Consider the following 22,834-nt stretch of genomic DNA (forward strand, 5'->3'; position numbering starts at 1 on the left):
CTCAAAGGAGCTTCCAGAGCTGAAGCCAGTTCACAGCCCACCCTCAAAACCATCTTGTAGAAATCTGCAAAGTCCTGAGCTAAGCATTTCTACCTTAAATTTCAAAAACGTTAGAAATTTGTAACACTTCTAGAAATCCTAATTATTTTGTGCAGATTGCTACGGATTTCTGGTTTTCCTCAGATATCAATTTATTAGCAACTATACCTAATAGGCCCTAGAAGTGATAAGTAAAAACCTTTTTAAACATAAAACTTTAAGTAGCATATTTAAAACGAATTTTCATATCAAAATTTTTTTCTCCTCTCTAGTAATTTTCCCACTCTAATTTTTCTGCTGTTAGACACAACAACAGAGTAAGTCTCCAAAACTAATATAACAACAACAAAATGAGGTTTTCAAACCTACCATGTTGGAATGAGCTTTCCGAGGCATTTCTTTGCTGCAGTACAGATACAAAAATTTGTTCATTTGTGATGTTGCCAGCCGATCCCGAATCTCGAGATCCTGAACAATGAAGACCTGCCGAGAGACTGGGTGCTCGGAGAGGCTAGAGTCACAGTCGGGTTTGCATGGGGGGTAGACTTCGTGCTGGAACTTCACCTTAATAGACAAGGAGGAGAAATATAGAACACTTTACTTAAATTAGATTTTCTCTGTAAAATGCAAAGTTTCACTCATCGTTTTCTTTGAACTCCACCTCAGCTTACAATTCCACTTTTAAAGAACTAAATGAGATTTTATTTGTTCATCATTTATTTGTTGATCTATTTGCACCCTACCATACATGGATAAGCTTCACTAACGATTTTTATCTGACCTCAGTAAAATCCCTATCATTTTCAAGCAAAATTCCCATTTGGAAGACATAAAATTATCATCTTGCATACTTATGAAATTACATAAAAATCAATAAAGGCAGGGTTCAAGTTGCAAAAGAGGGCAAAGATACAATCAAAGTTTAATATGGAATTGTCACCATGACAATATGCCCAGGCCAACTACCCTAAAATATGTCACTTGGGACACCGCAACAAGCTGACAAAATTAAATGAGGATACCCGGCTCAGTGGTGCAGCACTACGGCCCCCAGACGTGTCCCTTCACAAAGGACGCGTCACGCTCATTACCCACAGGCACACTTCCCAGACAGACATTCTGAGGCAGTGGTCACTAAGTGGCCTAGAACAAGTGGTCCCAGCACCACCTCGGGGCTCACTAAAAACGCAGATTCTCCAGCTCTACCTCAGACTTGCTGTATCAGAAATACAGAGGCGAGAAGCCTAGGTCTCAAAAAGCCCCTCAGGGGATTGTGAGCTCACTCAACTCTGAGAAGCCCCGACTCCAGGGGCAGCATAAAAACACCTCCGACTTCCTAGAACATTTGAGGAAGAAAGACGTGAGTCTTTTATACAAGATCCTTGTATAAATTTTCTAATGCAAAAGTGAGCACTTAAGGTCAGCGGTAACCCTGCCGTAGCCCAGGGGGCAGCGGTAACCCAGAAGCCCTCACTAATGTTCCTAAGTGGATTTTCCTCTTTTAAATGGCATCTTACCTTGCTTAACTGTATTTCCATTAAAAAGTCATGGTTCCTTCCTTTCCCCCCACAAACTGTACTACGTCCATGTCTTGCGGGTGTGTGAGAAGGTGAACTATGAGGACTACTAAAAATGAAAACAGAGAAAATATTGTTTAAGAACATCCACAGAAACTTAATGAATGATATCAGAAAATTAAGATGAAAAGAGAAAATATGATTACACAACTAGCTACATCTTTTCTATTGTGGAGATACTGAAAATGTATTTTATTACAGCCATTAGTTGTCTGCTTGATAAACATCCAGAACTATAAAGAAACCTAATTACGACGATAGGGCCCATATCACAGGATACACCTGAAAATGGGACCTTCTTATAACTTTCTTACTACCTCAAAAACTTTTTTAGGTCAGACCACAAGTCCTAAAAATGCTGGTTAAAACAGAAAAGCGCAGTCATGTGAGAAGCAACTCAAGTCACAAGTGCTTTAAAGTAATGTTAAACTAAACACAGTGCTAACAACATTACCGCCCCATGAAGCCTTCTGTGCTTCTCGCCACCCCAAAGGAATGTTGTCCCCCTCCCCACAGCTCTCTGCCTCGTGCTCTTCCTGCTCCAGTGAGAAGGCTCTCCGCAAGTCACCCACTGGGTGCTGGGTGCTGGGGCTCAGGGCGTGCATGGTCCCTGCCCAACACTGCACTTCACTGTGCTCAGTCACTCACGTGACTGCCTCTGGCTCTCCCTTGGGAACTGAGGGTAAGGGCTGGGCCCTTTTTTTAGGATCAGGCACATAGTAGATACCTAAAACTTCCTGCTAAATGAGGCATGTAAGTCATATTTTAGTAAATAAATAAATAAAGCAAGTAATACAAGTAAGTTCACAAATGGGAAACTTTAAGTGTGGCATTTGAATTACATAGATTTAAATACTACTTTATCAGTTCCTAAGATAAGTTCTATGTTATTTTCCATGGGAAGAGTATACTATCTGCCAAAGAAACACACAGAAATTAACTTACATAAAACTTTTTGCTGGGGAAGCAGGAGGAACTGCTCCGAAATCCTTGCCCCCATACAGATGCCACACAACAGAGACTTCCTTAATCACATATCGAAGTACAGGGATGGGAAAGTGCAGTGGGGCTTTGCTCGTGTCTGTCTTCTTAACAGGCAGGCTAAAATAATTATCTCTTATCACAATTGCATCATCAACCATGATTCTTATAACGGGCTCTTCTTCCTTCTCCTGAAATTAGTCAACAGGTACCACACACTCTCATCTCTTTAGAAATAATTCTTTATTGCTTATATCTCAAAGGGATTTTTTGAATCTATATCCTTTTAGAGAATTTCAATATGTAAAATGAAGTAATAATTTCTGACAGCAATTATCACATAAAATACTCTGCTTCATCAAGAAAATGAACTCTCTTATTGCACATAAATTACCCCATGAACATTTTTCATAGCTTACAATTTGGCTCCTACTATGTGTTTGATAATAAAATGGCACAGATTGTGTCTGTATGTTTGTTTCTTTAAAGTGAATATTGTGTTCTTAACCAAAACTTGACAAACTTCAACACACTGATCAAATTATCATGTTTCTAATAATAGGTTTCCTCTGAACTTGAGTCTTTTAAAAAAAAATTTCACCAGAAGGTTCTCAGAATTTAGCAACAAATACAGCTACCTCCTAAGCTACCAGGAGCAGTTTTGAGAATGTGTGTTCATCTCAGCCTCCAGCCCGCAACTCATTCTCCCAGCTCCCAGACTGCGACTTGGTGCAGTGCATCTTCTTGCCACTTAATTTCATAGCCCTCAATCATCTTACATTCAACATGTGCAGTTCAAAAACCTATGTAGGGGACCAGAGATTTAGCTCAGTGGCACAGCACCTGCCTGGCAAGTGTAAGGTCCTGAGTTCAATTCCTAATACCAAAACAAACCTATGTAGGAAATCTTGCAAAGACTCTCTGCATCTCTGAAGATATACCACAAAAAGAGTAAGTATAACAACCACTTTTACAAAATTAAGTGATTCTGAACTGTACAGAATTAACAAAATCTAAAGATTTTTCTTTAGGTATCCTTTGGCTAGCTCACTTTGTAACATAATTTTAAGGCCTCAAAATGTCAACTATTTATTACCTGGACAGCTGCTTTTGGTGCAAAAAGGATGCAAAAGTCGTCATTTTCAGTAGGCACAGCTGACATGGTATCACTGATCAGGTGGTGAGAGAAGGAGGCGTAAGTGGGGCCAGGCTCCTGGGAAACATTCCCACTCTCATCTGGGAACAGGAAGAGGTCTGAACAACATGGCTCCTGAATGTGAGCTTTTTCATCCAAAACACCTGGATAAAAAGAATATGACATTTTGGCACACTTTGAAACACCAACAATAACACCAAGCATCTTAACCAGGTGTCAGATACACATTATGTTGAAGGGTTTCACCTACAAAATCTCACATATGTAATTCTATGGAACTAGGGTTTAAGGAAAGCTAAAATAACTTGCCTAAAACACCTTACCCAGAGGCAGAAATGTATCAAAGACCACTCACAAAAGACTAAAAATAACTGTGACATTCTCTCAAAAAATAGTAAATGGCAGTGTCATAAAGTAGAGACAGTTCCCCCTGTTTAGCACTGGGGAAGCTCAGGAATTCAGTAATGCCAGGTTAGAGTTGGCTGGAGTTTTGGTTTGGCTGGAATTTCTAACTCTTGACAATTCTGTCCTGTGACTAAAGACCTGGAGAAACTTCTCAGGACATGTTACACTAGGAGGGGAAACTGTTACATCTAGCAAAGCCTCTCCTAAAACTATAGCTCTCCGCTTGTGGAAGGGGAGGCATGTTTTAGGCAGGGGAGGGCAGAGGTTCCAAACAATGGAAAGATGACTACTTCTTCAGCACTAGATACCCACACTGCACACCTGTTCTCAGGGAGCTCTTTCAATATAAAGTTCACAAAAGATAGCATATACATGAAAACCTGCATGTGAGCACACGTTTTATACATTTATATTACACATGAAAGTCACTGATTTTTTTTCTCCATACACTTAAACGTTAACACTGGGATGTGGGTAAGAACACGAAAATGAACAATGTTACATTCTGGCCTCAAGAGGTTGGGTCACGAGATTTTAAAGATTTTAAAGATTTTTATACATCCTCATAAGTGCCTAGTGCCCAGTGAAGAACACTGTCTATTAAAGCCTTTCAGTGAATACTCACCTAATATTCCTTTCATGTATGAAGACACCTGTTGCTATTTATTACAAATCAGTACACAGGAAGCTACAAGTCCATTTACTTCCTTAGTTCTAGTTATCCTAAATTAAAATGAAAGCCACAACAAATGCCAACTTTTACAACATCATGAAATATTTAAAACTTAAGATGCCATGTAATCTGGGAGGCTGAGGCAGGTGTGTAATGAGTTCAAAGCCAATCAAAGCAACTTCACAACTGTCTCAAAATGTTAAAAAGGGCTGGGGATGTAATTCAGTGGTAGAGCACTTGCCTAGCATGCATGAGCCCCTAGGTTCATGAGCCCCTAGATTCAATCCTCAATTCTGCAAAAATAAAAAAGATTCCCTAATATGTAGAAATACCTGTATTTATCCAACTAAAAAAACTCTTTTTGAAAAAGAGGCCTCAAAATACATAGATGCTTCCATTTGGTTTTCAAGGATCTTTAATCATCGCACCTCCCTCTCACTTGACTGTGTCTGCTTCTTGTCACTAAGGGATTTCTGTTCTCTGCTAGACCAGTAACAGTGGAACAATGAAGGCTCAAGTATGCCCCTATGTTCCACCACAGACCCATCCGTGACCTTGCCAAGATTACCTTCTTCCTCCTCGCCACATACCTAATTCCCAACCACTTTTAAAAGCCAACTTGTCTCATCCTCACTACAGTCTCATGAAGCTATCCCAATCTTTCCCAAACAGCACAGTGTATGCCACACTGTAAGGGGTTTCCTTCTGTCATGTGTCAGTAACTCTATGCACCAGCATCAGTTTAGTGCCAATCTGTATCCCCAGGCTGTGAGCTATCAGAAATGAAGTTTTGGGTCCCACCCTACTCCACATGCCCTGCATCACCCTGGCCTGTGTTATTTATCTACTAGACACTCAATAAATACAAGCTGACTAGCTAATAAACACTCACCAAAACCCAGACATGTCTTTTCTTTTAAGTTACTGTACTCAAAACTTGACAAGAACACAACAGAAGACTCCCCCAAAAAAGTCCCGGCCTTACCGTTAGCCTGTGGTTTTACAGACGAATTGACTTGCTCCACATCAATCTCCTCCATAGCATCACTCATCAGATCTCGTAAAATCTGCTGATCTGCTTCAGGAAGCACCGGGCCGCGTGAGGATGCTCGACCACTGGACTCTACCTACAGACAAAAACCCTAAGTAAAAACAGTGGAAGACATATGCAATGTGGTATGTAACTGTAGACAACTCAGGAGGCCTACAGGAAGACTACTGGACCCCAGGAGTTACAGGCCAACCTGGGCAGTGTGGTGAGACCCCATCTCAAAAACAAAAACAAAAACAACAACAAAAAATTCTAAAAATACTCTTTAAGAGGCAATTCCTTACATTTATTTTAAGCCAAGAAAATGTATTTTGCAGAAGCACAGAAAGGGGACAATACTATTTTTCCATGTTTTGCCCAGCAGCTGTTACATTTTCACTTTCAGTACTGCCATCGCCACCCCAACTACAGGCAGACAGGAATAAATGTGTCATCACCTCAAAGGCGCACAGGAAACTGAGATCTCACATGGGCAATGCCCTGGGGAAGAGGGAAGCTGAGAGCTCTGTCATAGCTGGGGAAGGGGTTGCTCATTAGGTGTGATCTGCTCAAATCTGATAGCTGTGAGGTCATTCATGCTTAGAGACAAAGCTAGGACTTCTCTGAGCAGCAGAGATGTACAAAGGAGGGAAACTCTACTACATGGTGACTCATAGGGCTCAATGCCTATACTCCTGCTTCACTGCTCTGGTCAGTAAACTGCAGACTCATTAAATCTAAGCTAAAAAAAAAAAAATTAAGCTATGTGTTTTATTTTGTTTTTGAGGTAAGGTCTCAAGCGTGTAGTTCGGGCTGGCCTTGAACTCAGTGATCCTCCTACCTCAGCCTCCTGAATGCTGCACCACATCTGGCGTTAAGGTATGCTTTTTATTTTTTATTTTTTATTTTTTGGTTTTTCTCCGGTACCAAGAACCAAATATGACCTTGCGCTTGCCAGGCAGGCGCTTTGCTGCTGAGCTAAATCCCCAGCCCCAAGGTATGCTTTTTAAAATGTGAGCATGAGTCTAACATGGAAAGATCTAAGTTGAAAGGGATAATTTAAAATAACTTTTAATAAACTGGGGAGTGTTTTCTAAAACAGGATAAATGAGTCATGAATCACATTATCAGTAAAATACAGCAGGAGCAAGGAGTCACATACAGAAGCGTCAGACACAGGAAGGGTCTGCAAACAAGACAAAATGCAATGCCAGGCAGACCTCCCTAACAGAGGTGCCCTGAGCTGAGTGAATTGAGACTCTGTTCACACAACTGGCCGTGAAGAAAAATGATCTGAAAAAGACAAATGCTGAAAAAGCCGGACAGTGTGCAAGCCTGACATGAAAGGTCAGAATCACTGAACTCAAAAACAAAATATCTGCGTTTACTGCTGTTTCTCCTATTAATTTAGGGCAAATCACCTAAATGATCTGGGATTTACCCGACTCATCTGTGAAGCAGATAATAATCATTAACTTCTCTTCTCACTGGGCTGTCATGAAGAGGAAAGGAAAGCGTGCACGAGAAATATACTGGAAGCTGGATAGCGTTACAGATAACAAACGGGAGATTATTAGAGTAAGAGTTCAAGTTTTTTTTCCTCCCTGAGAACAGATGAAAATAACCTAACCCTAGAAAAAAAGCACCATATTACATCTGTGGAGAAGATTAATGTTCTGAAACAAAGAATGTCAAAAGGTAGAATGTTTTTCCAAAAGGCCTTTACTCAGAAGATAAAGAGACAGCTGACATTGCAGCATTTCTTTTCTACCTAATGACTGTCATGGTGATCTCAGTGACCCAAACATGGCAGGCATAAGGTAGGGACTGGGGGAGACAGTGCACACAGTACCTCTGACTTCCTCTGAGGGGTGCCAGGTTTCGGTGCCACCTTGTTAGGGGCGTGCAGATCACCATAGCTTGCAATGTACTGAATGAGATTCATCAGTGCGGCGCAAGAGTCTGAGCACGTTCTGACGTGGACGCTGTCACTGGAACAGTGGAGCTCAAAGCGGGGCTCAGTCTACACAGGACACAGAGAGAAAAGGATGGAACGTTTTCCAAACAACAGATGGAAATTTCTTCGTTCATAAAGATTTACATTACACAAGATATCATTTTCATGTCACAGGAAAAATGGATATATAAGATCTCTACTTAATAGCTTACTTGCTCTCCATCAGAATCAGACTTCACTGCAGTTATAGTTAATTCTAAAAGTCCCATATCCATCACACGGACATAATCTAAAAATGGTAAACATAATTAATAAAATGTCTTGGTATGGATTTCAAAAAATGCTTACCCAATCAACACCTAAGGAATCTAGCATTTCTTTAAAATTCATTGCAGACAGCATTACAAATGTTTATGATGTAATAGAAATTCTGTCTACTTTCATCCTACAATTTAGCTTTAGTTAGAACCAAACTGTCTTATATTAAATAAATATTTGGAGTATATATAATTCGGTGCATGTAGTTAATGTTTTACAAAAATATTATAACTTCAAACTGAAAAGTCAGTACTTGAAAAACTCTGAATACACATCACATTAACACTATATCCTTCAACCTCTAAAGATCTGTAACAAGATCCTTAATTAGCATCCCTCCAGAATTCAAATGCTTTTAAATAATCACACACGAAAAACAAAGCAGTATTAATCTAGTAGAGATTTTAACTCTTACCTCTATTCAAATTTATAGTGACATTATTACATTTGTCAGACAGATGTAAAGCAGCCTCATCCATGATTATTCTGAAGAAAAAAGATAAAACCAACATCTGAAAAACTAAGCTTCAAATATATACCACACGATCACCCTATACTTAATGAACATCAAACTCATGCATTTTCTAATTATTAATTTTTTAAAAATTTATTATTTATGACCGCTAGAAATCTTAAAATGGTATAAAGAATGAGAGTAATCACTTGCTCAAATTAATTTTAAATTTTTGGCAAGTTTTTACAAAGATGCACAAATTCACAAGGCGTTTTGTTTTGTTATGCTCTTTTTTTTGACTGGGGAATAAACTCAAGACCTTTACAATGAGCAACATCCTCAGATCTTTTTTATTTTTTATTTTTGCAACAGGGTCTTGCTAAATTGCCCTGGCTGAGCTCAAAATTGAAATCCTCCTGCCTCAGTCTCCTAGAGCGCTAGGATTACAGCTGTGCACCACCCACATCCAGCTTCGAAATTCACAAGGTTTAAATTACAAGGATAAAGTGGATCAATTGTTGAAAAGTTTACCGTATGTTCTAAAAACAAACTAAGACTCCCAAGAATTAAAACACAATAATGAAAAGAGCAGGACAGGCCAAGTCAGCTGAGAAATAAGAATGAGTAACTTAGACGAAAGAATATGACTATTAGCAGAGGAACAATGATTTTAACAAAAGACTGAGACTTTAATAAATTGGTTTAAATATCAATTAATATGTTCTGAAGGGCTACATCTGGCATATAATGACATTAACATCAGTACCTGAGAGTAGAAGAAGATTTATCCAGTGCAACACTACTAGAAATGCTGAATGTTTCAACTGTAAGAAGAGATCGGATGGGCAAATAAAGTGGCCTATAATAAAAAAAAGGAAGGGGTATCAATTTGATGTAAGACAAAGTCTTTTTAAAAAGTATTTTGAATCTAACTCTACTGAACTAGGTAGTTTTCAAAATTTAGTATTTTGTTTCTTGCAGTACTGCAGATTAAACCCAGGCCCTTTGCAATGAGCCACTTCCCTAGCCCCTCTTTGTTTTGAGATGGGGTCACGACAAGTCCCTAAGTTGCTCAGCACTGAGCTCTAATTTATGATCCTCCTGTGTCAGCTTCCCAGGGTACTAACATTACAGGCAGGCATCACCACACCCAGCTAATACGCACTTTAAATAAAACATAATTTTTGTTACATTTGTGATCTTACCTGTAATCAAGTGCACAGCTCCAAAGATGAACATGAAAGGTTGTAAATGAAGTTGGAGGATTATATCCCAAAACAGGTTCATCAGCAATGTTCAAAAAGTATAAGATCTATAATCACAAAAATATAAAATGCCCTGCTTTAGAAGAAAAAAAGCTTTGATATAATATATTTAATGAGTATAAATAAAGTATTACACAGAAAAGTAACCATTTAATTGGAAATTTATAATGCTAGAAGAAAAATCATTTTGAAGGAATTCATTTCAAGTTGTATACACACACAAAAAAAGGGAAATCCCAGCAGGTGACAGATATGTTCATTTGCCTGACAACAGTCATTTCACTGTGTATATCAAATCCTCATCTTTTACACCTTACATATATACAGTGAAAAATAAAATTTTTAATAGTACAATACTTGCAAAAAATCAGAATTTGAAATGTAGGAAAACATCCAGCAATTGCAATGCTATAAAATCTCAAGAAATTGTATCTTGATTAATAACAAAGCATATATAATTTCACATTATTCTTCTTAGAACAAGCTTCTAAAAACTTATTTCTTGAAAACTATTTGAAAAAAAGAAAACCTGGTTTCCTAAATAACCAGTGAGGGGTTTGCTTGTCCATATAACTCATTCTTGAAAGAAGTTCACTTTCCTTAATTTATACTCGGTCTGAAAACCAGGCCCTCTCACCAACACCTACTGTCTCACATTTCTAAGGAAATAAGGAGGTCCTGCTGAGTGTCTCCTTTATAGCTGATTAAATGTTGATACTAACCATCTACTTCCACCAGAGACAGAGATACCTTCCTGTTTCCTAAACCCCTGGAAACATTCAAGTTTTTAAATAATTTATTATTTTCCTTGCACAATGAAAAATTCCTCTTTCCAAGGAACATGAAAAAAATCATAGTGTACTTTCATTCTCACATAAAGAAAAGCTAACTTTGTTTATTTGCTTCTTCCTCGAAGTTCATACTTAAGGGTACCTATTACTCAAAAACAACCAATCCAATCTAACAACAGAAACTTAAAACAAAAAAAATTTATGGGACTGGGAATATAGCAAAAGAACTGCCCATCATGGTGCAAGACCCTGATTTTGCTTACCAGCACTGACAAAAAAAATTTTTTTGCACCTTAACTTCACTATATAGAGGTGATTCAACTGGAAATTACAGAAATCCTGATAAAATGCTCTAAAGCACCATCATGTTAATGGTCTGGAGCAGGGCTGGCAAACCGATGGCACACATGTTATCTATTTTTCTTTTGAGACAAAGGATGTTAATGTATGAATTGTTTTTTCTAAACAGAAACCTCACTATTCAGATTTAATTGCAGTGTTGGCACTTTAGGATAAGTGAGTGGGTTTTGGGTTGCAGTTTGGGTACTCGTCTCTAGAAGGTTCACCATCACTGGCCTAGGGGATAAGATAGAAATCATGGCACTTAAAAATCTTTTGTTTATAAAAGCAATTCATTATAGACATCCATTGATCCTGGGACACAGAATGCTTTCCTTTTCTTTAATGACAAAAAGACAACTCTGTCATTGAGAAGTTTTAGGAATCAAACTTTAAGAAAAAAACAATCTATTACTTTCTGTAGTGATCCTAATGTTGTACACCTTAACCTAAGGGTGGTGATACATAGTATTTACTTTATAATCCACTGAGGAGAACGTTTATGACCTGTGACCTTTTCCTTGAGTGCATTACATGCCAACATAAATTTCAAAATAAACTGAACGTAACAGCTGCCCTACCTGTTCATGCCAGCTAAGACCAGAAGGAAGCATTCTGTGCTGAAGAGTGGCTCCTTTCAGTCCTACAGCAATAAGAAATTCCTACAGAGAACAAGACAAAGAATTACATTTACCACCTATGGAATCTTGTAATTCAAAAGTCTTCCCAAGAAAGTGAACGCCTTACCTCTTATACAATCAATCTTAGCTAGCAATCAAATTAACAGCAAGTACTTAACAAAATAAAGGTATAAAACACAAACCTTTGTATTGGACTCTGACTTATCGGACAGTATTTTGACTGCAACCGAGAGCATATTCAGATTGTCTCCTCCCACACCATCTGAAGCACCTCTACTAAGCCCACCTTCTTCAGAGGAATAAATAGTAGGTTCCAACCAATGTGGGCGGTTTGAGCAGGGCAGGCGTGTTTCTGTAGGAAGAATCGCTCCATCCACTATGCCTAGATCCACCATGGGGTGAAAATATTAACAAAATGATTACATGAAATTAGTTCTCTGTCTAGACTTCCATAAATTCAAAACAAAACTCCACGTACAAGTTGAGTAGCCCTTACCTGAAATGCCCTGGAACAGAAGTGTTTTACATTGTGATATTTTCAGATTTTGGAATTTTCATAATAGCTAATGAGGTGTCTGGGGAAGGGACCCAAGTCTAAACACAAACTTCCTCTGTTTCACATACACCTCAAATAAACAACCAGAAAATGATTTATGCAATATTTTTATTTTGCCTGCATTTTAACTGTGACCAATCACATGAGGTCAGGTGAGGACTTTTCCATTCATGGCATCCTATTAGCACTAAAAGTTCTGGATTTTGCAGCACTTTAGACTTTGGGTTTTCAGACTGGAGATGTTCAACCTGCATTTCCAAATCCTGGCAGGGTGATGCCCAAGAACCAGGCTGGCATTAATTATTTACTCCTCTTTGCCAATGCTGATATACAAAGGTACAACTGACTGACAGTGCACAACTTAAAACATTTTTTAAAAAAACCTAAGATTCTGAAATGCAAGCAAAATGAAATTTAAATAGGACAATCTCATAAACTTTAAAAATTTGTATCTCATACCTACGCACAAGGTACAACTTGGACAACTTCTCAAAAAATGGTAAATTTTGTACTTGAAACCAAAAAAAAAAAAAAATTTCTTAAGATAGACTAAGAAATGCAAAGTCTCATCAACTAATAAACAGATAAGTAAGATATAGTATATCCACTCAGTACAATATCATTCAGTATAAAAAAGAATGAAGTACTTGATATTACTTGGACTAATCATGACAGAGGGATCAGATCCCCACACAAAAAATAACTTCTAATTTCAAAGTTCTGTTCTCAACAGATTTTCTTTACTAAATAAGAAATTAAACACGTGCGAATGGAAATGAAGAAATACACACTTGTCCTACCTTTGTGGTACAGACTGAAACTGCTAGAATGAAGGCAAATGTAGTGCTTGTCATCAAAACCTTCATATTTTGTCACGCAAAACAACGAACCACTACTGAACTCTAACCAGAATTCACCATGCTTGTTTTCCAACAGTTCTCCATTATCTTGCTAACAAAAAAAGAGAGAAACAGAGCAGTTACAATTTCGTTTTTAATTTCAGTGCTGGACGTGCAACCCAGGCCTCACTCATGCTAGGCTTGCACTCTACCACTGAGTTGCATCCTCAGCTCCTAAAAGTGGTTACTTAAATAAGATCTTAGTTCAGTGTAGGAAAATGTCCCACCTCACAACAAAAGCAGCTTAACTCTTGCACCAGTCAATACGGAGATACTAAAACCTGAGTAATTAAATGCTATGTAAGACCTCCTCTGCCAAATACTTGTCAATCTCTGTTTCATCTTCCTTTAAAGTAATTAACCTAGTAGTTGCCACCTGAGGAACAAAATTAGCCCATTTTCCAAAGGAAGGGCCATAAAGGTTTGCCTGGCAATGACTGCTGCATGCCAGAAGCTGCTATTTTCCTGCTGGGCCTCAGCACTGGTCTTCCTCATGCACTGAACAACTGAACCTACTTCAGTCACAGGACAGAAATGAACCCAGGTTGCACACATGCTAGGCCAGTGCTCCACTGCTGTACTACATCCCCAGCCTTATACTTCTTCAAAATAAGGTACTTAGAAAAAACACTTTGGATTTGTAATCCATAATCCTTACTTTTACATCCGTGAACACTGCCATCAATCCGTGATTAATATTCAGAAGAACAGAAAGAAAACTCTGGGAGTTCTTGTTCTGAGGGTCTAATTTTTTTTTCCTACGGGAACGATAATTGGGATCAACAGTAGAAAAATACTGCAAAGTCTCTTCTTCAGATCCACTTTCTTCATCTATGAGAAAAAACTATGGTATTACACGGTTCTTAGAGCTTACAGAAACAAAATAGCAACTTAAAAAGTTGCACAAACATATTTTGTGTTGGTAACCTTACTTTCACAAAATATATGGAATGACAATAAAAACATGTCTTTACATTTTTCTCTTTAGTTCTGAACTTTAATGTGTATACTATCACTCTACAGATAACATAGTGAAGTGGTAATATTAATGGGGAAACGTTCTTATAAATTATCAAAGAAATTATAAAATACAGTTATAAAGAGAAAATATAAAGAAGACATTTTTAATTTTACAACTGAAATAGAAACTACTGTACTGATTTAAAAGCTAGGCATTTTAACTCAGAACAAATTTAAAATATATTACCATAGTGAACAGTAGATTTAAGCGGACTAAAACTATCTTTGTTGAAGGTATTAATCAGTTGACTGGCCACAGAAAGCCCGATCCCATAGGAAAGATTCTCAAACGTCTCCACTGGGGAGGGAGCAGTAGGCTCCCACAGCAGCAGGTCATTAAAGATCCTATCAAGACAAAAGTTTACAAATAAACACACAACTCTTTATTTTAACTGATGATACAATAAAGAATACACCTGCAAGCGGTAAGATGAACGAAGTATTTTTTAAAAGGTGAAATAGAAGTTAAATGCTATGAAAGAGTTTTTTTTAAAAACAACATTACTCGGGCTGGGGATTTAGCTCAGTGGCACAGCACCTGCCTGGCAAGCACAAGGTCCTGAGTTCGATTCCCGGTACCACGAAAAAACAACAACAACATTACTTTAGCGGAAAAACCACGTTTTTTAGAGGAAAAACCATGTTTTTTAGCGGAAAAAACATGGCTATGGTGAGACAGTGAGATACCTAATTAGACACTTACACATTAGACACCTGAACAGATCCTTGCCTACTTCTACCTATGCTACATACTCAACAACTCATACTGTACATCTAAATGTACTGAAAAGCCAAGCTATTTAAAAATAAAAACCCACAAAGAACAAAAGGAAGACTGCTCACACATGAAAGCACTTTCTAAACTACAACACTCCTGCATCAGCCCTGGGCCCTCCCCTCAGTCCTGTGGGCAGCCAGGAAAATCACTATTCTCGCTTGATACCCACATAAACTCATGAAGGACAAGTGAACTTCCCAGGATGACATAATCACAGAGCTAGGATGGGAGTCCATATTATATACTGCTCCCAATTCATTTCTTCTCTAGAAAGATTTGCAAGTCCCCCCCCAACAGCCGCCCCAGCAGAAGCACACTTCATTGAGAAGAAGGCAGGGCGGAAGGAAAATACTACTCACTAGCTACAACACCCAGTCAACACTGGTGACCAGCAGGGTCGCAGCTAGGCTACCAATGCATCCTACCTTTTCAAAGAAATGCTTGTCACCACTCAGACACCCTTTGTCCTAGCCTGCTCCCCTCACCTACTCTACAAGGGTTTAAGGAAAACCCAATCTTATGCCTTATGTTAGCTCGGGACCCAAACAGCACATCCTTCCCAGGTACCCATTTCAATCACAACGCCTCTAACACTCTGGTCTACTGCTTCCTTTCCCTGTCTGAGACCACCAACCCCCGACCCTGGAGAGGCAGATGTGTATACAACCATCTCTACCTGTGCTGAGCACTGTGGCTGTCACATGGCAGACCCTCACAGCTGACGAGGAAAAGACAGTGGATGCCTCACAAGGAGGACTGACAAAGCACAGACTCAAAGTAAAGTCCAGTGTGATACCCACCAATGCACCAACCAGTGAGGATTCCTGAGTTTGTGGTAGTGTGACCCTAAGTGAGTTATAAACGCCACCCAAAAGGCCTCTTTTTGGAACCATCACTGTTGAAGATACCAAAAATACAGGACAGAAAGATGCCACATCTCAGACATACTGATAGCCATGGCGGAAAACACTATAGTACTTACTGCCTCTTGGGCATGTTATAGGACAAAGAAATAAAAGACCGTAAATTCACATTTTGGTCTGAAATCCTACGTACAGGAATGATGAAGGTATGAAATGCATTTTCTCAGGAAATGATATTCCTTTACCTTATTCCCTGCAAGCATTATCTGCTCTTCATAGGTTACAGAAAACCTATTACTATAAGTAAAATATAGAGCATGGCCAAGCACGGTGGAGCACACCTGTAATCACAGCACTCGGGAGGCTGAAGCAAGAGGACTGTTGTGAGTTCGAGACCAGCCTGAGCTACAAAGTGAGCTCAAAGCCAACCTGAACTACGTAGTGAGTCCCTGTCTCAAAAAGAGAAAAAAAAACTTGGAGCTTACAGCATGTAACCTATAGGTTTCACATCATTTTACTACAGTGTCCTCATTTACCTATGGGTGCAAACACAGTCTTGATACCATTAATACAGTAAAACACTGGATGATATTTTTATTTCATTTTATTATTTATGTACGTATGTATGTATGTATGTATGTACGTACATATTTATTTTGAGACAGGGTTTCACTATGTAGGTCAGGCTGGCCTGGACTCACTATGTAGCCCAGGCTGGGCTTGAATTCAAGGTAATCTTGCGGCCTCAGCCTCCGAGTGCTGGGATTACAGACATGAACCACCACACTCGGCCTGGATGATGTTTTTAATATTAAGAAAGATATTTATGTGCTTAAGATATTTAAGGGCCTATCACCATGATCTGTGTTTATGAGCCTGAACATAATAGATGCTCAATAAATATTTGACTTAATGAAGCCGGTAAGAATTTTTTATATTCGAAAGGATATTTGGCATAGAAAAATTTCCTGTACCTTAACCTATCTTTCCAAAAAATGCCAGTTGACAAAGGCCCTAGAGAAAGAAACCACTACTTTAAATATCCAAAATAAAGGCAAAATTGGTTAGAACTCCTGTGCAAAAAGACAAGATTTTCAAAAAAAGGTAAAAGGACATTATTGAAACATTTCGTAAAATGAGTAGATAGCACGTATCAATATTAATTTTCCGATTTGGATGATTAAGGTTATGTAAAATGTCCTTGTTTGCCCTCAGCGAAGGCCAAGAGGGCATCACATTAGCAACTTCCCCTCAAACAGCTTGGGGCAGGGGAAATTCTTTGTACTGTTTTTGCAAGCCGCCTTTCTGAGAATATCTGAAAAATTTTAAGTAATCTTAACTTGAAAATACAAAGCCAAGTAAGAGGCCAGGAATTCACACCCTGAGGAAGTTAATTCTGAGATTTCTACGATACCCAGTGAGGGAGTACTTCAGCATTCTTGTAACTCCAGGACCTGAAGATGGAGAAGCAGGCAGAGTAAGACACAACAGAAGCTCCCCAAAGTATCTCCACTTAGCCAGTGAGCGGCATACTGTATGCTCTAGCTCCCAGAGCTAAGTGGTCAACCACTCAGCTGCCTCAAACAGCCTTGGCGACTGCTGTCCTGCCCACTGACTACCTGCTACACACACTCCTCTCCAGCACACCTGAGAACTTCTGCTCTCACCAGGAGAGTTACACATCTCAGATATTCACCAAGGGACAACTGGGTTTGGTCTCAAATCTGGTTGTATTGCTTATTTTAAGTAGAAGTTTAATTAAATACTACATGATAACTGATTGACTTCAAATATCCAGATTGGCATGGAAAAAATCTTGAGAATTTACAAGGACGTTGCCCTCAGATTATTTTGAAAGTAATTTTTTTTACCACATTTTAAAGGAACCAGAAGCGAAGTATAGATAATGTCTATACTTCTGGGTATACTTTATGCCAAAAAGACAAAGTAGAATTCTAAGCAATAGCTCATATTCAAAGAAAAGGCCTTGTCCTATATTTCAAAAAGAAGTATTAGGGGCCAGGGATATAACTCAGTCACATTGCACCTGCCCGGAAAGCACGAGGTCCTGAGTTCAATTCCTGGTACCAAAAAAAAAAGAAGTACTACAGCCAGGCACAGTAGAATGTGCCTATAATCCCAGCTACTCTGGAGGCAGAAGCAAGAAGATTGCTAGCGTCCAGGAGTTTGGTGCCAGCCTGGGCAGCACAGTGAGACCTCATGTCAAGAAGTAGAAAACGAATACATTTATAAGCTGAGTATTTAAGTTTTGTATTGCTGTCCTTGATGTCCTACTTTAACAGAAAGAAACCTGCTCAACTGAGACAGGAAGAAAGAGAGCGTCAATCCCTTCTTCTCAGCTGGGCTAGGACAGGCTCCTCCTGACTTCAGACTTCTCCCTACACATGGCAGCAACTAGCAGACACTGCTCAGCTACCAACTGAAGGAAGGAATCTGCAGATGCATCGTTTCCAAACTTTAGATTACATGCAAACAAACCCCACAGTTCAAAAAAATTATGAAACCTCTCTAATGTGAATTTATAAATTATGTGTGACATTATATGTGAATTATAATGAAATATAAAAAACTTTAACTATATGATGAAGACCACTACAAAGTGGCTCTGAGCAGGACTTATATTAACCAACTGGCTTTCCATGTTTACTTGTGAGTTGTCCAAAGCCTATGCCCCTTGTCTGGAGATGGGCAACAGACTCATAGCAAGTGAACCTCTGTGAGTCACTGGTCACCACTGAGACCTGTGAGGTTGTGACACCTCAAAGGACAAGATAAGGCCACAGCTGAGGACGTTTGGCTCCAACCCCAATTAACTAGACGGAGACTGCAGCTTCAGGCTCCACACTCCTACAGTAAATGCCAGCCTAACGATAAGGTAGTTCTCCTGATTGACATAATTTACTACTTGGGAAAATATTTCCCAAGGTCCTGCTAAAATGCCCACGTTTTCTTAAGTCTCCCCCTCCTTTGTTTGAAGACCTAATAAACATGGGCCACCCAGAGAAATTCTTTGTCTGAGCCCCAGAATTCTGATAGAGGGTTTGGAACCTCCCGGAGCCATGAAATCATTTCATTTGTCCCATTTATTTAAGCCCTCACTGTCTACTCATTTGGGAGATTGCAGGCCTGATCAGTCTGCAATAACTAGAGGATAATATTAACATGATAAATATAGTGCAAGCACTTCTCTCTGTATCCCAATATACTGTCTCGCAAATCTATCATCACTGAAGTCATGTGGACTTGGGGTCCTTTTGGAACTTAAATGATTCTAAGACAGTCCCTGTCCCTGTGAGAAGACCCAGAGTTTATTATTAACAGTTAAGGAACAAAGAGCCAGGGACAGCTAATGCCAAGTACAGCAGAAACAACAGATGGGAGTTTTTAAGTTGAATGGAATTTAGAACAACTTGTTTATCTATGGGAAGCTACTGGCGACCAACAGTCAGGACTTCTGGAAACTCACATGACTCTTTCAAGTATGCTACAGAAGGGCTTCCTCAGTGGTGGGGCTCTAACATAACAGAGCACTCCTAAGTGCTTAGCATGAACCCTTTCTCAGAACCTCCAAGTGTTACATCATTTAACCTCCAAGCAGCCCTCTGGAGCAGGCACTAGATTCCTCTCCATTTTACAGATGAAGAAACTGAGGCTTCTGGAGGCTAGTTAAATTCTCCAAAATCATCAGTTTATTTCAACACATCTGTTTCATATATATTGAGGTACTGAAATATAAATTTAAATTTTTGTGCACAAGTTTGTACGTAGAATTCCAACAAGATGCCTCCTTTGAACGCCAAGAAGAGATGCTCCCCCACTTGTAATTACTCTAGGGTTCTGAGCCTATGCAGTATCTGCTGGCTCCACGACTGTCTCCTCACTCTCTGTGTGTTATTACCCGCACAGAAAAAATAGCCTTTGCTCAGCACCCTACAGTGTTGATGGGGCAACAGGCCAACCTGAGGGTTGACGGAGTAAGACTTCACAGACCAGCAGCCCAAGGACACAGCAGCTGGGAAACTGCTAAGACAAAGCATATCATAATGGTGACAGTTCCACAGTCATCATCAACAGTATACAAAGTACATGCAGATGGCAGATAATATTTAAAAAGCACTGGGAAAAAGAGGTAAAGAGGTGAAACACAGAGCCAGTTAGGTAGAAAATCTGATTCCAAAGATTCAACTCTATCTGTTTAAACTCACCTATTGTAAAGCTTCTCATAAAAGCTTTTATTGGGTAGTGTTATATGGATATTTGGTAACGTAAGCTCCAGCACATAGCGAGAGTTGCTCATTGCTTTATCTTGAAACTCTGTCATTTCTACAGAGTCTCCTGGCATCACCATCTAAAACATAATAGTATAATTTTTTAAAAGGCATCAAATACAATTTTATGTTTGAAATAGTAGCACCTTCTTATGTACCCATAGCACTTATACGTGAGCAGACAAATGAGCACCTAGCATTCACCTGGGAACAATACACATCAAGAAAAAGGTAAAATCGGGGGCTGGGGATTTAGCTCAGCGGCAAAGCGCCTGCCTGGCAAGCACAAGGTCGTGAGTTCGGTTCCCGGTACCGGAGAAAAACCAAAAAAAAAAAAAAAAAGAAAAAGGTAAAATCAATCTTGGCATTAAAAACCTAATAAAAACACTATACAAAGACATTTTTTAAAAATAAAAACAAGCCAGGTGTGGTGTCACATGCTTGTAGTCTGAGTTACTCAGGAGGAAGAGGCAGAAGGATGAGGCCAGTCTGGGCAACTCAGTGAGACCCTATCTCAAAAACATTTACAGAGGGCTGGGAATGTAGTGCCACGCTAGTTCCTAGATTCAATCCCAAGCACCACAAAAAGAATAAATAAAGACTTAGAAACATCTGTACTGTTTCCTCACACTTTTCTTTTACCTGTTCATTTTCAAACATTACTCTTCGTGAAGAAAACGGAGATGGTGCTGGTCTCCGTAGGTCACAGACATCTTTCAGGGAATGAGCACCCCCTTCCTCCTCTTCCTGGTAGTGACCGTCGTTCTCTTCCTCCTCCTCTGCTGCTATTCTCTCCAAAATGGAATGCACGGCCGGTGGATTTATTTTCAGTACCATTCTGACAGCAAAGGTAAATAAGAAATCAAGACCTAAGTGTAAACAGCAAAACTAGCTTTTGTGTGCACTAATGAGGAGACCACTAATTAGCTCTTAATGAAAAGTAGATATTTTTAGAAAATCTATGCTTACTAATCCACTTATGAAAAACAAGTACACAAAAACCACTAACACTTTATACTTGGCTAACTGAAAATGTGACCTTTTGAAGGCAAAGGCATTGTTTTTAATTTTCATTAACTGCCAGCAAACTTTACCTAAGAATCTAAGTTGTTATCAATGAACCAAATCTTCTCATATGCAATCTGCTCTACCACAGTGAACACCTGCCTAGCTAAGACTCCTCATGTTACAAAAATGCCTCCAATGGGAAATGGAGAAATTGATTAGGGAATGGTTTCAGAACTTCAACAACGAAGTTAGATTTTCAGCCAGGAAATTCAAAAATAAAATATCTATACAACCGTTGTTGTTTGTAGCTACAAACCCCACAGTATCACTTCACTAATGTAGCCTTTGACTACAAAAGTTAATGAGCTTTGGCTTGAGTATCACCTCATTCCCTTCCTCATCTTCTACAGAACATTACTAGCAGGCTGTTTATTCTCCTTTTTATCTCCATATCAACCCATTCTGATGAGGAGGCACAGAGCCCTCAAACAAACAGGCTGTATTCTCACACCTCAACATATTTTCCCTAAGAAGTTGGTACCATCTGCTTCTAGTATACTATTATAAGCTGTCTCCTAATTTATGGATAGGCTAATGGAAACTGTGCTTCTAAATCATTTATATGAAGTAGATCTAATTCTTATGATAAAAACTGATGCCCTAAACTCATGCTCATCAAGCAAGTACTGATAGTGCTTGTCCTAAGAATCTGATAGGCTAATACATAGCAGGAGGAGGCATAAAAGAAGGGAGGCAGGAAAATGATCCAAAAGGATAATTTGCAGAGAGCTTTCAAATACTCATGTTTTCAATATTACAAGATTATTATTATTTCAAGTAAATTAAGTTCTTTTAAATACCATCAAAGCCCACTATCACACTAATGTAATTTAAGGAATAACTTCTGCCTAAGAAATCCTCGAGCAGGGGTTCTCGAAGTCCAAATGCATATTAGAATCACCTGGTACAATTTTTAAATATACTATGCCAGAATCTCAGGCTGGAGCTCAAACTTTGTAAAAGCTCCTCCGATCTGAAAAACACCAACCAAAACCACTAATTATAAAATTCATTTGACAACCACCCAAATGGTGACTTGTGATATCACTTTATTTATTCTTTGTTTTTGTTTTGTGACACAGATATCACTGTCTTGGCCAGGCCGGCCTTGAACCCTGGGTTCAAGCAATCCTTGTGCCTTAGCCTCCCGAGTAGCGGAGACTGTAGGGGCTCACATCGTGCCTCGCTTATGGTATCTCTCCTACTGGAACCCTGAAGTATTTTTACAGGGGCTGTTGAGTCTTTCACCCTTCTAATTAGATCAGGTAACTTGATACCACAAAACACACCTGCACTTCCTTCTATCTCTTACATTACCTAATATACACCTTTGATAAAGCCGTACTCAGTATTTTTTATTTGTTCATCTTCTTGGTTCCCTCATTACTCTTAGCTTTAAATTTAATGCCTAAATAAATAAATAAGTAAACTTAATGCCCAAAATGTTGGTTAAAAGAACTATCATATTTTATTTTTGAAAAGAGACTATTACACCTACTCAGCTGCTTACCGTGGCCAGTCGAAGTCATCTGATGATGCTATATTTCCATCTACTCCACTAGACACATGGAAAAACTTAAGAGATGATTCTCCTTTCTCCTCCTGGAATGATCCTAATAAAACAAGACTGATTTACTGGATTGCATTCCTCAAGTGCTCAAAGACTTTTCTTCGTAGAAGGGTAAAGCTTCTCTGAAGGACAGAATGCACCACTAAGTTCTACAGCATCTATTCA

General features: G+C 39.0%; 1 protein-coding gene across 3 annotated transcripts in view; it reads right to left on the reverse strand.

Annotated features, from left to right (window-relative positions):
- Atg2b (autophagy related 2B) overlaps nt 1-22,834 on the reverse strand; it is a 72,850-nt gene that overhangs the window by 16,260 nt on the left and 33,756 nt on the right. For all 3 annotated transcript variants that reach the window (XM_005390396.2, XM_005390394.2, XM_013517180.1), the window contains 18 exons: nt 22,610-22,712; nt 20,674-20,869; nt 19,969-20,111; nt 14,289-14,446; nt 13,740-13,912; nt 12,983-13,133; nt 11,809-12,008; nt 11,567-11,647; nt 9,796-9,902; nt 9,357-9,449; nt 8,552-8,622; nt 8,031-8,107; nt 7,714-7,884; nt 5,817-5,958; nt 3,694-3,896; nt 2,562-2,788; nt 1,557-1,665; nt 409-603 (listed from right to left, as the gene is read on the reverse strand). In XM_005390396.2, coding sequence (XP_005390453.1) covers nt 409-603; nt 1,557-1,665; nt 2,562-2,788; nt 3,694-3,896; nt 5,817-5,958; nt 7,714-7,884; nt 8,031-8,107; nt 8,552-8,622; nt 9,357-9,449; nt 9,796-9,902; nt 11,567-11,647; nt 11,809-12,008; nt 12,983-13,133; nt 13,740-13,912; nt 14,289-14,446; nt 19,969-20,111; nt 20,674-20,869; nt 22,610-22,712 — 2,600 coding nt within the window. The remainder of the gene's footprint in view (nt 1-408; nt 604-1,556; nt 1,666-2,561; nt 2,789-3,693; nt 3,897-5,816; nt 5,959-7,713; nt 7,885-8,030; nt 8,108-8,551; nt 8,623-9,356; nt 9,450-9,795; nt 9,903-11,566; nt 11,648-11,808; nt 12,009-12,982; nt 13,134-13,739; nt 13,913-14,288; nt 14,447-19,968; nt 20,112-20,673; nt 20,870-22,609; nt 22,713-22,834) is intronic.

This window comes from Chinchilla lanigera, unplaced genomic scaffold (genome assembly GCF_000276665.1).
Source record: "Chinchilla lanigera isolate Chin_1 unplaced genomic scaffold, ChiLan1.0 scaffold00037, whole genome shotgun sequence".
Lineage (NCBI taxonomy): Eukaryota > Metazoa > Chordata > Mammalia > Rodentia > Chinchillidae > Chinchilla > Chinchilla lanigera.